General features: G+C 40.7%; 1 protein-coding gene across 1 annotated transcript in view; it reads left to right on the top strand.

Moving 5' to 3' along the window:
- The first annotated feature begins 3,310 nt into the window (after positions 1-3,310).
- The window catches only part of stk10 (serine/threonine kinase 10), a 47,803-nt gene continuing 34,145 nt past the window's right edge, over positions 3,311-16,968 (top strand). Inside the window, exon 1 of the mRNA XM_008298367.1 lies at positions 3,311-3,832. Coding sequence (XP_008296589.1) covers positions 3,674-3,832 — 159 coding nt within the window. The 5' untranslated portion in view covers positions 3,311-3,673. The remainder of the gene's footprint in view (positions 3,833-16,968) is intronic.

Here is a 16,968-nt window from a genome sequence, read left to right as displayed (position 1 = left end):
AATCTTCCTGCCTATAATTGATAATTCAGCAGTTAATTGTTTGACTAATCTTGCCTTTGAATTCAGGGAGAAACTTAATCATGCAAATGAGATGGTAAATGGAGGCCATTGATTTTCATTCTGAGGTGCTGTATGCATTCTCATGGGAAATGTCACCTGAAGTTTACAGCTTAATATTTCAAATTACGCTTAGAATTACTCACAGCGAGACCTGGCATTTATTTTAATGGCAATCATTTTTACTGAGAACAATAGATCAAACTCTTAATCTTAGTCTTTCCCTCTTTGGTCTTTTAGCCTTTGTTTGTGCTCACATAAAAACAGGGCAAAAGACTAATTCAATAATGGAGCTTCAATCGATACATTCAGTCCAGGAAACAAGCCAAGCTGCCACATCCCCCCCTACCCGTGTAAAACAATTGAATCTGTGAGGTACAATCATAAACATTAAAGCACTTCTTATAGCAACACACTTTTTCCTCTAAATTCAAAGGCAGTTTTCTGTCCAAAAATCCAGCTTGAGGTTAATTACACACTGAGTGAGAGCTACATTAGAGGTGTTGTTCCAAACTCACTTCTCCTCTTCAATCAAAGTCGGTATTTTCAGTTTTGGTGTCAGGAGTCTGAGGAGTTTAATGTCAAACTATTTAACAAAGGCCCGAATGAAATAACAAAACCAAATCAATGGGTAGAGGAAAGTAACTGAGTACTTTTGCTCAAGTATAAATGGTGCTTGTATTGTACTTGAATGTTTTCATTTTTTGCTACCTCATACTTATACAGCACTACATTTCAGAGGGAAATGGCATACTTTCAACTTTACTACACTTTTATTTGACAGGTTTAATGACTATATTTGACATAAAGTGACAAGATTTTGAAAGAAGTAGATTTTAAGGATTAAACCAGTGAGTTCCAGCCTTTTTGGCTTCTTATGTCTTACAAAAAGTGTGTCCTTTGCAGTCAGATTTCAGATGTCTGAGAGTTTTTGACAGCTCCACTAAGTAGTGATTCCCCCCCTAAACTTCTCAAGTGGTTTTAGTTCAATAACATTTCACATAATCCAATATCTCACCAAAAATCAAAAGTTAGAGAAAAAAGTCAAAAACCTGAATTTAGGTTTATCTGCTGTAATTGTGTATAAAACTGTGTACAGAGTAGTTCAAACGAGCTCCACCTGCAGCAGCTACAGCAGGAACATGCTGCTGACACATTAATGATGCTTTATTATTATATATAATAGTCAGAAGGACCAATCCACTACTTTTACTTACTTTACTTACTTACAAACGTGTTGCTAACACTGATGTACTTTTGACAAGTCTGTTTTTTTCATGCAAGACTTTTTCTTGTATGGAGTATGTTTACAAGTAGTGCTACTACTTCTACTAAACCAAAGGATCTTTGTATTCTTCCACTGCTGCTGTGATCACACGAATACAGCAGAAGGAACAGTTCCTACAGACTGATAATTTCATACATTAGATGCCTGTTCTGAGTTCTCAGGATATTGTACAAGTTGCTGGTGGCATTTTGGAAAATTCCTCAGATGGTCAGACAAAGGACAAAAGTCTACAGAAATGTCAGATAAAATGATTCTGCTAAAAGGTCACAGCAGCACAGAGTACAACTTCTGATACCTAGAATGAAATTTTAAACCTCAGAGTCATATTTTAAATTAAATTTGCTCTGTTAGTTCATCATTTATTTAAAAAGGAAAAATGGCATGTGATATTGTAACTTTGCCAATTAGCTGTTGTGATAATATATTGGGCTTCAAGTGATGACTGTTTCATTATTTATTAATGTGATGACTACTGCATTATCTACTGTTTTATTTATGTGTGATTTATTCTATAAATTACCATAAAGTGCCAGTCGCTGCTGCTCCAGAGCATAAGCTGGTAGCAGTCTAATTCCCAAAGATATTCACAAAGATGTAAAACATAAAAAAAAGCAAATCCTTCCATTTGAGAAGCAGATATTAACTTAAAACATTTAATACAACTATGCAACCATCAATACCTTTGATGGATTAAAGGCAAATCTCACTACCTCTACCAACATACTGAACAAAAATATAAATGTAGCATGTAATTCATTACATTTGAGCCATTGTTTTTAACATAAAGGACAAAGTATTCATTTTTGCAACACACAGTGTCTCTAAAACACAATGGACATCATGAAACAGTCAGTACGCACTGTAATGGAAGTGATAGTGGGCAGATTGATAATAGCGTCACAGAGCAGAACTCACAAGTCGGTAACAAGTCACACACATGTGATGCAGCGAGTTCATGAGGTTGTTGATGCTGCTTGTAAAATGTTGTTCCGAAGGGCTCGGTGTAGTTGGTGGACATTTTAGAGTTCGTCCTGAGCATCTGAAAGGATTTTTAAGATGACGAATAGCGGCGTGGTGGATATTCAAGTTTCTGAAGTTTTCTGACGTGAGAGTACCCAGCATGCCATCCTACCTGTGTCATCGTCACATCGAGTCATGTGAGTAAAGCTGCTTTTTAGGGTGACTTTTGTAATCAAAGGAGTGCCTGTGTACTGATTATTGTCCTTTAAACCACACCTGAAGAGGGTTCGGATTAGCTCTATTGTCAAGGTTTCATAACCAGATGAACAGCTCATAAACATTTGCTAAATGTAACCATTTTCTAACCAACACAACCAAAATGTATATAATTTACCTCTTCTCTAAGTCAGATATGAATACATTTGCTCTCATTCATTCATCAGTGTCTGCAGTTTCTCCTCTGACTTCATGTTTTCCACAACAGGTACACAAACACTGAGCTGAACGCGCCGCTAGAGGGCGCTGCACCACCGCCTGTACAGGCGGAGAGCTATGCCAACACGTAGCTGAAAGGAAAAGAGAAGAGAAACCACAAAAAGAAGATTGCAGTGTAAGATTGTGAAGCTACTTCCTCAAAACGGAACTGCAATGAACCATCACCCAAAGTCTCACTTATTTTGTTCTTCATCAAAAGCAAACTTTAACCATTAATATGAAACATTACAGTGAGACAGGAGGGCGTGGAAGAACAGTAAACTAGTGTCGTAATTGATTTTTAAGTGGCTCCTATGTAGGTGAACTAGTTTCTTAATGGCACAGCTGTTGGAGATGTGGAGACGCCGCCGCTGTCAGAGGACCCGCCCAGCGCCAAACCCGGACGTGAAGTTCTTTCAGCTCGTCAGCGCTGCAATGACGCCGACTCTGTCCTGTCAAAGGAACTACATTTCCATGACGGCAGCGAGCGCGTTGTTGAGCAACAAGGTGGGGCTTTCTCGCTCAGTTTGAATCAACAAGTTACCCGGACAGGCGGACGGCTCCTCCATCGTCCCTCCGCAGCGGCAGGTGGTCACCACGCGTCCTCGGCGCTCATCCAACCGCAAGCTTGTGAACTGGATTATGACATGTTTTCACCTGAGAGGAGCGGGCTGACATGGACGGAGTAGAATAACTTCTTGTGAAACAGCTCAATTGTCTCTCTTTTTTTCAAAGGACGCTGAAAGTGAAGACTGTAAATTGGTAGATAGAGTTTTCTTGTTTGGTTTTTTGCCGAGCTGCGCGTCTTTGCGTGCGTAATGCTCTGAGATCCGTCGGAGCCTGGTGATAGTTTTAGAGTTTTTTTTTATTTTTAAGAAGTAGAAGTTGTAAATAATGGCATTTGCAAAATTCAGTAAAATCCTCCGTCTGCCCACTATTGAGATAAAGAAGAAAGTCAAACAGTACGAGCACGTCCATCGGGACATCAATCCAAACGACTTATGGGAAATTATTGGCGAGTTGGGCGATGGCGCGTTTGGGAAGGTCTACAAGGTGAGTGAGACTTTAGAGACACGAGGCACCTGCACACTGAATTACACTATTGTGTACTAATGAACCTTTGCTTGTATTTAAACCTCTTAAACTTCACTGATCAGTTGCTCACCTGTTGGCTGTCAGTCCTGCAACATTCAGTTATGAACATAAATATTAAGCTGTTGATCTCTTCCCTTAGAATTCGTTCACTCTCATGGTCTTCGATAAAGATCAGTAACTTCTCTGTCTCTATGAGGAAATATTTCATTCATCTGTGTTTATTTTGAGGCACATACTTGATTTCTTTCTCTACGTGCTTGGGGTGTGGACTGTCTGCTTCCATTCAGGCAGTGGATGCTTCACCATGACAAATATCTGAACTATGTTGCTGGTCCAGAGCTCCACTGTCAAACTAAGTCACTATGCTGGCAACTTTGGCTGTCAAGGAAAACCAGTGCCTGAAAGACTGAAAGAGTTCAGAAAATATCTATTCACTGTATTTATGTTCACAATTGTTTGCTTCTATCTTCAGTTTTATTCACTTTCCAAGTGCCTTGTTGATGCATTATCCATTTGTTTCATAGCGTTGCTGAAGGCCACTCACATCTTGTGATTGTTTTCAAGCATCTGCAGCACAGAGGGTTTAATCCCCGCCTGGACACACTCAGTCCTTGCTGTGAATCCACTAGGACAGTAAAGGCACTTTTCATTAATTCTGTCCCTTCCTCCCAAACCTCAGCACCAGCAGCAGCACTTTTGGCTCAGAGGAGGTATTTAATCTGGATCTGTTAGCTGGTCAGTCCCTTCTGCAAAGCAGGGCACAGGCCCTCTGTGTCTGCACAGCCCAGTGGAGCACAGTGAACGCCTTTGACGCATCGGGGGCCTCAGTGGAAGAAGTGATGCTTTAGCAGAATCCTGCAGCGAACAGAAAATGCAGTGTTTTTAAGGGGAGTCCACCCTTATTTAGATATTTTGTTTTTCCTGGAAAGTGTACACACAGTTGGGAAGGTGGTTGGAGGGTGGATTTCCAAAGTTCGCTATTCCAACCTTTCCCTTACATAACACCTTACCTTCATATTTCATGTTTCAGTGGATGAGGAGGGGGGAAGTTTGTTAGGTTAAACCTCGGCTATGTAGCCGCAGGTCTGAATTACATAAATTGTCTCACAATATAGCTTTTGAGCAGAGCGAACATGTGAGATATTCTGTGGATAGTCTTCAGATAATACAGAAAAAAAAACTAAAACATAGATAAAGCAAACAAATTGTGCTTTTAGTTTCCCCCTAGGAAGCTGAACAACTGACTGAACATAGGGCGCTTTAAGTATGAAGAGGCCTTTAAAAGTTAGTGTGAAAATCTCGAAAAGTCTTCTTCTTGAAGCCAAATTCCGCTCCAAAGTTTTCAAACTAACGGCACAAATGTGTGATGCATTTAACGTGATTGAGTGCCACTTGGTTAGCTTGCAAAGCTTTCTAAAATGCAATTTGTCGCCACTATGTTGGCCTTTTCCCATCCAAATATGAAGCCTGTGCTGTTGCTTCTGTTTACTCTCCTTGAGTGGCTCGGAGGAGGACAGCTCCACACCTGCAGCTGTCAGATGGAGGGGAGGGAGGGAGGCAGGCAGAGTGGGAGCAGATGATGGCCAAGAGAGGAAACCGTGGGACTGCATCGGAGGGCGACTTCCTCTCACAGCTCCCAAATCTCAGAATAATCAGCTCATCTGTGGGAGGGAGAGGCCTCAAGTGGTGAATCGCACATGTTTTCCGTTGTTAAAGTCTTTGATAGAGCAGGCGTAAGGAGGAGGTGTCTCTGTCACAAGTGAAATCAGCTGCTTATCAGAGTGTTTGGAGGGCAGGAGTCACATAAAAAAAAGGCTGGCTGTAGATGTGTAACAGGCAACAGGAGGGTAATATAGATGCATTAAAAAAAAGCACACTTTTAATTCTTGCCTTGCATGTGGCAAAGACCTCTGCTTTTGAGGCGTCTTTGAGAGTAAGCACAGACCTCTTTAACTGTGTTGGTGGAGAGGACAGAGTGCTCCTTTCAAACTGAGTCTCTAAAGGTTAATGTCACCATTGGGAGAATAACAGCTCGCTCGCTTAAGGGGGAGTGTTGAGGACAACTCGAGCTGAGTGTGCGTGTTTATATCTCTGGAACACTGTGAAAGTAGGCTCCTCATAAAACGCAATATACTTCCCCTGTTAACTAATGTGTTCTGCTGTATTTCTGGGGTCTTTGGTGAAACTGTGCTTTTCCGTTATTGACAGTCTGCTGCAGATGAAGCCGCCACAATGCATTTAAAGGGTTATTAATTGATTAACACGGCAGGAACGCAAACTGCCTACAAACCCAAGCCTCTTTTTCTCTAATAGTTTGCTGATTGTTGCTGTTTTTCTGTAAAATGCAGCAAAAGTTTGATCTCTTCAGACTCCTGAACGTTATTCCTATGTATGGAACTTTGCTCTATGGTTAAAGTCCAAAAAGTTCAACAACTACTACAGCAGGATATAATAAACTCATAAAGAACTTTAACGAGTTGGTGTTTTTGTTTGTGAGGCATGGCATAATTAACCAATTTGTTTCATAGTTTGAGTGTAAGAATACAAGTGAAAATGAAATTTGAATGCAAATGACAATCATTTTAAAATGAGCATCTTCAATAAAAAGTCAATGCCGAAAATTAATTTAGCGAATGTATCTGAATAGTTTGTGACTACGCAGAAGGAAACAGACACACAAACAAGCTGTTGTTTACACCTCAAGTTTTCTGTTTCACGAGGTTAAAGTATCACTGTCCACCAGCAGTCAAGGACATACAGTCAACTGAATGACTTTCCGTCAGTGTCTTTAAAAGGCCTGTGACTAAAAAATATTTTCCTTGTTGATGTAATCTATCTGTTATCTCCTCGTGCAGTCAATTACTTGTTTGAAAAAAATGTTGATCAGTGTTCCTGAAAATCCAAGATGACTTCCTCAAACGTCTTGTTTTGCCCTCAACCAAACATATTCAGTTTACTGTCGTAGAGGAGTAAGGAAATCAGAAAATACTGACATTTAAAAAGCTGAAATAAGAGAATGTAACTAATTTTTTCTTAAAATAAAACAAAAAAACCCCAACTCAAACTGATCATTTGATTTCAGAAATAGTTGGTGATTAATTGAGTGTTGCAGCTCTCATTTCCCAATATGTTCGCAGTTTATCACTGCGTGCTGACATCTACCAAAAGCGAGGAACTAATTCCAGAAATATGGCTTCAACCTTAGTCCTAAAAACTATTCAACACACATTTTATTCAACACTGATCTTAAGTTCCGACTGCAATGAAACAGTAAAACAACTCCCTAACTTTGCTAGAATCTGCCGGAGCTCAGCTTCAAGTAAACACGTAGGAAATCATTTCTGAGAAGCAATTGTTGCTGTTTGGACATCCGAATCGCAGTTTGATTTAATTGCATGTGTCATTTTTAATGCCCTTTTGGTGCTTGAAATGTTGCACCACACTGTGCTCACGCCCACAAACAGCTTCGCACCACAATACTGTGACATTTGTGTCTCCTTGAAGGCTTCTCACCCTCCCTGCAACCACTTGAACCTCTCTCTCATGCTTCAAGTCGGGACAGGAGAACGTGTTACTTCCTGCACATCCAGTGTGTCATAGGATGTTTGCTTTGTCTGTCTGTCTGTTGGTGCATGCTTGCGCTTGTTTGGAAAGCGTCTGCATATGCGTGAAGGTGTGTGGCCGCAGCTGAAGCGTGAGGCGGACGAGTCGTATGGTTCCTCTCACTAATTAATGAGCCACGTGCCGCTGAGCACATTGGCCTGCTGCTGCTGCTGCTGCTTTTGAAATGTTTCCATAGACACACGCGCAGGCTGTAAGTTTACGCTCTGTCAAATTCCCATTGTGGGATGAAAACCACAGTGAATCTTGTCCCTGTTGGTCTTAAGTGTACAAGGCGGCGTGCTAAACCTGGGCTTCAGCTGTGGGCGAGGGACTGTTTGTGTAGTTAGCCGCATGCACAAGTGTTGAGAATAAAAAGTTGAGTTTATTCAGACGCTTCCTTCAAAACAATGTGGCTTAATCTCCAAAACAATTCAACCAGCATAGTTTCTTTTGGTTTTTCGAGTTTTTTTGGAATGAGAAGCAAACTGTGAGCAGTGCGGCATTGTGACGAGAAAATTGGTTTGTGAAAACATTTGTGATACAAGGCTGTGAAAGGAGGAAACTGTGGGTTCGATAGCCAAAACACAGCACAGCAATGTCTTGTCGCAGCATTATCGTTAATCAGGTGGTGTTATTGGGTCTGATTGTCCTTCATATAGTGCCAGAAAAGGTGTAAACGTCCCTGTGCTGAAATTAGAAAGGGTCCACTCCTTATAACCATTTAAAAAACTTAATTTATGCACATTATATTTGACAAATGGGCTCATTTAGTGGAACAGATGTTGTGGGAAACTAGGACTCCTTTATGGAACTTAATCAGAAAATCACTCTTCTAGTTTTGTGTTTCGCAATGACAGGAGGTGGCACAGACGAAAAACTTGCAAAGACATCACCTCAAATATGACTAACCGCCGCAGTCAAGTGAAAGAGAAACATGTGGGTGAGTGGGAGGTGGCACAGGTTGCAACATCCTCTTTGTGAAGCAAAACCACCAAGCTTATGTGAAATGCTAAACTCATAATAGAAATTCAGATTATGGTATGTTGCCAAGCCCTCGGACGGGCCATCGTCAATAAAGTCTGGGTTTTCCTGGGTCTAATCTGAGGGAGCAGCTGGGCCCCTGGGTGACTGATAAGAGCCCAGCTGGATGGGCGTGGGCTCGGCGTGACTGGAGTCCCCGTCATCCTTGTGATGACTTCTTTTACTTGCACTTAGAAAGCCTGATCTGTGCGCCGACATCCGTAAACTGCTGGCAGCCAGAGGTTGAAGATTTACATGAGAATTTGTGATACACATTTTCAGATATTTTTATGTTCAAATTAGATGCAGGATTGCACATTTACATTAGCCATCAATCTCTACTGTCTGTCAGAGCAATGCACATACAGTACAGTTTTTTTTTATTTAAAATTGAAGCACACTCTAACTTTTGGTTTTTGTCATTTGTACTCTGAAAAATCTGGTGTCTTCGCTCCGCCTGTCTGAACTCGGTTTTAGTCTCATGCTCTAAATATGAGTGTGTAACCCTCCAATCTGTCCCTACTTGCTTTGTGTAGGCTGTGCGCAGGAAGTGTGTCTCGCATGTCATGAGATTCATGGTTTTGGAGGCCTTGCATGAATGATTGAAGAAACGAGTGTGACCTGTGTTACTTTCCTTTGAGGCTGTCTGTGGTCTCTTATCCTGCCTCACTGACCTGCTTTGCCTCTTTTGTCAAGGTTGAATGTGGGACATTTTGCAATGTTGATCAAAACTTTCACATCCTGAAAAGACTCGTTGCTTCACTGTGGGGTGTGTGTAAGTTTGAGCTTTGTCCTGGTATGAGCGTCACACACAGTTATGGTCCATAAGTGCATAAATTTGTGCTTTTATGCAGTCAGCGGATTGGGCAAGAGAGGAAGAGTCTTGTTCCTGGGTTGGTAGAAGCAAATATGCCAAACATTGTTTGTTCTTTGAAGTTGCTGGTTGTTTTCTTAAGGAGACACTGCTATGTACATGATTTGTGACTTTATAAGGTTGGAATTAGCCTTAAGATCAGATGTAAAGTTTGTGTTTCTGCTCATATCTTGAGGCCAATGCTGTACTCTGACTCTGTAGCCTTGAAACAGCTTTTAGTCACTTTCCTGCAATGGTGCTTTAAAGTAAACCAAAATCATCTTCTCCAGTGAAAAGAAACAACTAGGCACACAAAGCCTGAATATCTAAAACCACTGTCGCAACAACTTAAACCCTGAGTCAGGTGCACTGCGTCTGCAACATGCATGCAGCCTTTGTGATTTGCTAATTTTACGGTTTCAAATTTTGATTTGATTCATTGTTCAGCCCTGCTGTATAGTCAAATCAAGTTGGAATCTACTTTCCTCTCCTGACAACAGTTCCAACTTGGTATTCTAATCAAGTTGCTTTTTTCTTTTATGAAGTGTGATGTCAGTCACCTGATCAAGGAAAAGACATTGTAAATCGTCCTCAGTGCTTTTTGCATTATTTTCACACTGTCGCATAAATGTATATTATCTTGCAAACAACAAATTATGTGGAAGTCTGTTAACATGCTTTTCATAATAATGTCAGTGTACGAAAAGACGTCCCTATTAGTTATAATTAAGTGACAAAATAACCATTCATGAACCTGAAGCTGTCTCATAAATGTTAAATCATTTATACTGTTAACTTTAAACAGCAGTAAGGGTTTTTCTTCCTTTTGCTCCTAAGAGCACTGTCGGTGTATAATTTCCAGAAGATTCTTCTGTAAATAGAATCACCTGAATTATATTTTTTTGGTGTTGGGACTTTACTGAGTGTCTGCCGTCTTTCACACAACACAAAAATGTTGACCAGGAAAGTAGGGCAACTAGTGTACAGCCTTAGAGGCAAAATCTGGGTCAGAACAACCTCTGTATCACGCCTACATCTTGTAAAGTTTAATTGTTCTAATCAGACAATAATACCTGAAGGTGACTCAGATAAACAAGTCAGATCTTCTCCAGTCTGAACTTTATTGAAGTATAAAGTCCACCAAAAATGGCATGGTTATCATGTACTGACTGACTTAAATGAAAACTTTAAATGGGGGGAGGGACAAACGTAGGACTTTGAAATGTAAGTTCCCATATACAGCTTTGACCCAATAGGATTTAAGATTTAAGATCACTTCATTGTCATTGTGTCAGGATACACATTAAGATGTCAGTGCACTGCCTAAAAACGGAGCTTAGATATATACATAAATGAAAGATTTATCATATTCACTCATTTAAAACACGTTCACATCCACATTACCAGACATTCCCAGAATTCCCAACGTATGCTGTTGTGCTCGACTCTTTCATACCCAAATGTGCCACTTGACACAGCTGTGATAGAGTCTGAAAGACTGAGAGTTAACTTTTTCAATGCTTTGTCCAGTTCAACACCCTGCAGTACATGTAGCAGTTCAACATGCTTTTCTTGTGCACCCAGTTGATCTGAATGAGAGGTCATCACTTCCACAGACGCCTGCTGTCAGAGGTTATGTACGAGCTGAGAACCACATTCCTGCTCGCAGACAAGTGTGGAGAGGAGGGGCACTTTACAGGTTTATGGTGGGGCAAAGGTCTAACACACACACACACACACGCGCACACACACACACTTTCTTTGAAGGGAGTTGTGTGTGTGCTTTGTTGAAACTGCAACACAGTGAACGAGTCGAAAATACAAATCAGCGTGTGGTATGCTCGTTCAACCTGGAGGTGACTAACCCCAGAGAAAGTTCTCTGCCTTATCGGTCGCACGAGGTCAACTGGTCCCTGGATGCATTTGATTATTTTTCATTTGTTTCAAAGACAAGTTAAAAAAAAAGCACACAAAAACATGTTTGGAGGGTTAATATTGTTTAGATATTTAGGATTATTGTTGGACTCGATGTCCTAACCAGAGCATCGGTGTGCTTTGAAGCCGGCACTCCCGCAGTAATCATTAATACCCAAGTCAACACTGAACGCAATTATTTCTCGGCTCGATTCATTTCGAAAAGACTGAGTGTGTTTGCATCTGAATGCTAAATGGTACACACACACACTCAGAAGACTGGGGGTGTGTGCTTTTTTGTGTTTACTTAGTCTATCAGCACCTATAGCGTGTTTGTGTGGTGACACATGAACCCGTAACATCTGCTTTTGCAGCTCACCCTCTCGAAAGCTTTTGTCGAGCAGCAGCATCAGACGCACTTACTGGAAACAGATTGGTAAATATATGTGACAGATGGAAGGAGATGGTCAGGCTGGAATGAGGGACACATTTGTTGAGGAAGAATAAATTTACAATGTGGCGCACATTTAATGAGGAGGGCAGAGGAATGTATACAATATGCTGCATTAAGAGGATTACAAACAAGATGGTAAAGGATTTAAATCATACTTGGAAGACAGAGAAAGGGCATGCAGATGCTAGATTGATGGATGAGTGATAGAAAGGCGTCATGAAAATGGAAAGAAAACATGGGAAGAAGGCGGGACTTTATTGTTTACACTCAAGAATGTTAATTAGACCTTCAATTATTAACCAGGGAAACCTAATCAACCACTGTTTTGATAGTAAAAGTGATTTCAGTCTTTTTTGTGTAGAATTACAATAATTTCATAGCTGCAGGTACTCAAATGTGAGACTTTACTGTCTTTTGCTTCTGTACATTAGTGTAAATTGAATATCTTTGAGCTTTGGATTTTAGATCCGACAGAACAAGACAAGGTTTTTTTTTAATGCCTAAAAGACCAAACAACAACAAAATCATCTGTAGATTATTAAATAAAGCAAATAGGTGTTTGTTGCAGCTAAATTTACAGCCTGTAATGTAGAAAATGTAGTGTTCAGAACTCTACGTGATGCAGTTCAGTCAGGTATTTGTGAATTTTACTAAAGCCAAATTAAAAATGAACAGCTGGTTCACGTCAATTCAACAATTTTGTCGTTTTAGGCCATTTGTTCAAATCATACAAGAGTCTGTAAGTGTCTGTTTTCCTGCTAATTTGGCTTCTTGCTGATGGTGAAGCAGTCAAGCAGAGAGCCACAAGTTGAAGAAGAAACATGTCCTTCTGATGGTAACCATGGAAACCAGACCTAAACAAAGCCAAAGACTGTTGTTCCCATCCAGAGTCCAGATAGAGTGAAGAGTCAGTGGGTTCCAAACAGTGAACCGTTGTTTCTCTCTTGGGATGGCAGCGACTAAAGTATGTAGTTAACTGTATTTCTAGTCCCTCAGGGTTGTGGTTGTGCGCTGTTATTATGTAATAACTTACAGTCTTCCTTATAGAACTCTTGACATCTGGCGTCTGCGTTCTTTTCTGTTGTTTTCGTGTCATTTGGTTCAGTCACATGTCAACATGTTTAGGACGATGTAGCTGCTCACGGCATGTGTCATCTCCTCTGTAACTCAGACGGGTTGTGTAGGAGGTGAAGCGGTTAAAAATTTGGAATTTTTGCCAAACTAACAGCATCCAATTATGTTTAAGGCACAAAGGGCACATTATCCCTCACATCTGTTGCTCAAATGTGATGCATGTTGTACGTTAAGTGCAGAAAATTCTCATTTTAAATCAGACCAACTGCTTACGCACTGGTGTTAGTTGTCACTGCTAACCTGCACGCCCAGTTTTCCTGGTTGTGCAGAAATTAACACTGCATACCTGCAAGATGCAATAAGCACAAGCATGCTATTGTCCTCGTTTCTCTGCTGTGTGGTCAGACAGAAACATGCACAAACATCCACATGCACTCATGCATTGATGTCATGTAGGAAGTCAGAGGGTCTCCATGCGAGACGCAATGAGGTATTCTAGAGGGTTATTTCCTCTCTGTGGAGTGTATACAGTTGGTACGGCGCACATGTAAACAAACACACATGTTTATATGCTATACTTGAGGACCACCATTGACGTCACACATTCCCCACCCCGCCAAAAAAAAAAAAAAAAAGCAGAGGCTCAGTTCTCTCTCTCTGCCCACTTCATCCAACCCCCAACCATCTGAAGGCCAGAGGCACATTCCTCAGCCTTGTTCCCACTGAGATGTAAAGGTGTGTGTGTGTGTGAGAGAGAGACTGAAAGAGGGAGAAAGGAAAATGCCCTTTTGAAGCAGGGTCAGAGGTTTGGTGGTTGTAAAGTTTAGACGATGAAGCAGCAGCCACGACTTGGTGACAAAGTTGATTGCATCTGTAAAAGCAGTAGTTTTTGACATGTTGAAGGACGTTTTTTTATTTCTGCTTTTTCAATGATACCAGTCTTTAAATGAAACAATCTGGTTATGTAACTTTAACATATTTATTCCAACATAAGTCGGCCGTCGCTCTGTTGGTCTGTAAATCTGAGACATGAATAAACTTGTGCATAGATGGACCCACCAGCTTTGGAGTAGGCATCATACAAGTTTAAAATAGTTATAAAATTCACATTTCTCACTGCTGTTATTGCAGTTGTTGCTTATTCATAACTGAGTGAGTTTAGCAGACCGCTGTAGTTCACTTCTCACCTCTCCTTGATGCTACAGCAGCAGCTCGAGGCCACATTCGACATTAGCATAAGACCTGTATCTCCAATCTAGCTTTCAGCGGTCCAGTTGCATTGTGGGTAGTGAGGGGAGCCAAGTTTTGACAAGGAAGAATGCTTGGAATAGAAAAAGATAATATATCTTGTTTCGGCAGTGTCACAGATGTGGAATGATAAATTGCTGTTACAAGAAGATGAGAGGAGTCGCAGCGTTTGGCTTCTGCTGCGTGTTGCCAAGATGATCCTGTCAGTTGTCTGTTATTCTTCCCCTCATGTTGAGTCTGTGTGGGTTTAGCGTACTCACAAGAATTCAGTTGGAGTCTGCCGTTCTGTGTGGTTTTTCATATGGCACTTCATGATGCTGTTTTGTTTTTCTTTTTTCGGGCATATTTGCTCTGAGGCGGTAGCGGTGCAGTCGAGACAGGAAATATGAGGGAAAGAGAGCAGGAGAATGACAGACAATAAAGGGCGGGCAGGCTGGGAATTAAACCCAAGACTCGCTGCTGTTGATGTTTGTGTCCATGTGGTATGTCCCCGAACCACTTGGCTATCAGGTCACCCTAGATTGCGTGTTCGTCTAAAACCGCGGCTTCTAATTATTGTTAAACATGGCAGTAATATATATTAGCATTCTGAACCCCAAAACCTACTGCCAGGTTTGATGGCAGTGTTGTTTAGAATAGAATAGAATAGAATAGAATAGAATAGAATAGAATAGAAAAATACTTTATTTATCCCAGTTTGGGATATTACTGTGGTACAGCAGCAAGAGAAAAACACCAATCCCAACAGAAAAAGAGCCAAAGTTAAATACTATTTAAAAAAATTAAAAATGAAAATAAGTGAATAAAATAAAATAAATAAAACAACTGTACAAAATGTGCAAATTGAAAAAACAGTGCAAAGACAGAGGGTTTTACAGAGCAGAGAGCTGAGAGCGCTGAGAACTGCTTTAAAAGAAAAAAATGCAAAATTGACACCATTTTCCACATCCAAAAGCTGTAAAAACAGAAAAAATCATTGGATTTTCAACTTTCTGATGGTCCTTGAACTATTCATCTGTGACACACTGTTAAGTCATAACCACATCTAAGCAGAAAATTGTGATATTTCATAAAAATCTCTTTATTCTTTGCATCATTAAAAAACAAAAAAACAAAACAAAACAACATTCTATATAAAACAAAAAATGATGCACTCCTCAGCATAAACATAACATTTAGAAATTTCCCTGAGGAAGGGATTAATAACGTTTTATTCTAATTCTAACCATGAAGCCAGTAGTGACTCAGCTCACTTGACAAAAATTCAAGGACAGTATGTGGCTGATCATCATAAAATATCAAAGTCCAAAATCATTTCCTACATAACCTATAGTACAACAGCCTGCTTATTGTCATACAATAATATCAGAATCCGGGGTTTTGTCATAACGAAATTCCCCGAAATTGGTTCCAGGAATAACTTTTGCCCATTCAAAGTCATGGTCAACCGATCGTTACGGCTCACGGGCTGAGCGTCGGTCATGCGTGGCAGATTATCACACCCTGGTCAGCCTCAGAAGGAAATGTGTTTGTTTGTCAATTACCTGCTCACCTGAGATTTGCTTCACTGAGGTATTCACACACTTTCTGTCCATCTTGAAGCCCGCTTGTTGGAATATCCTGGTTCTAGTCATAATTCCATCCTGGACCGAGGGTGTGTTCATGAACAGGCAGCCTTTAGTAAAATATCGATGGTAAACAGCTTTTTTTCAGCATTTGTAACACTTGAGGGCACTTCAGAAAAGGTTTTACATGTTGGTTGCAGGTTTCTTTAGTTTTTGTAAAATGAGTTATGAAAGAAATGTAACTTTTGATTATATTTTTCAACGATTTAGACATGATAAATCAGTCATACTGCACAGAAGATATATTTAAGTTCCCTCTACTTCTATCCAAGGTTGTTCTGTTTCCAAAAAAAAGAAAGAAACTGCTTGAGGTTCACTAGTTGAAAAAACTGGTACCAGCAACCAAATAGTGTACAGAACTTTTTGTTCTTTAAACGAGATGACAGAAGACCAACAAACAGCACCTATAGCCGTGACCCTGATATATGCGCTACCTATTGAAATGCGACCCCAGACAGCGAGTTTGTTGAGTCTGACGGCGTTGTCGCAGCGAGTCGAAGTGTTGGCAGAGCAGTGAAAGTGTCTGGTGTCTCACCGTTTACTGCTGAGGCTTGTTAACTGACTGACTGATGGTTTGATGGCAGGAGGAGACGTCCTGTTGACTCACACTGTAGGTTAGTCTGGTGGGGGGGCACTTCGGCTTCCCTGGAACTCTATTTGTCAGTCGCACACACACAGAAGGGAGTCGTAGCGTACTGCGATGAGTGTACGTTGCTGTGAGCCTCATCTGTTTGTTCAGATGTTTTCCCACAGCTGCTGTAGAGCATGAAGGCATCATCAGACCCCACCGGGCTGTTTAGTCTGTGGTGTTTCTGCAGGTCACTGGGTGGACGATTGCACACAGAGATACACACAATGGTCCATTTTTCACCAAGATGAGCAACTGTTCAGAAAGATTTTCTCACCAAGTTTTGTCAATCACTCTGATATTCTTTTAATCACTTACTCCATTATTGATCTTTTTTTATCCAATAATCAATGCATCATCTTTTGTATGCCACGTTTTTGCAGGAAGGAAACACAAAGTCATACGACCTGACAGTTTCAAGTTCCTAAAAGTAGTGCAGCACAGACTTCTATTTTTTAAATTATTTGTTTTCTTGGAATGTCTCCAGTTTTTTTACTCTTACATTCATGCCATTGAACGTGTGGTACCGACCACAGACACACATCCGTGTAGTGTTCGGCCACAGAATCCCATCAGTCAGCATTCACAACATACTCTCTCTCACACAAGGATGAGCATCATGTGTTTGGTGCCATGTGAGTCACTCTATGGTTTGGCTGTTTTGTTGCCTACCAT

The sequence above is a fragment of the Stegastes partitus genome, unplaced genomic scaffold, assembly GCF_000690725.1.
Source record: "Stegastes partitus isolate 25-593 unplaced genomic scaffold, Stegastes_partitus-1.0.2 Scaffold28, whole genome shotgun sequence".
NCBI classification, from domain to species: Eukaryota; Metazoa; Chordata; class Actinopteri; family Pomacentridae; genus Stegastes; species Stegastes partitus.
This window is presented reverse-complemented; position numbering and strand designations above follow the sequence as displayed.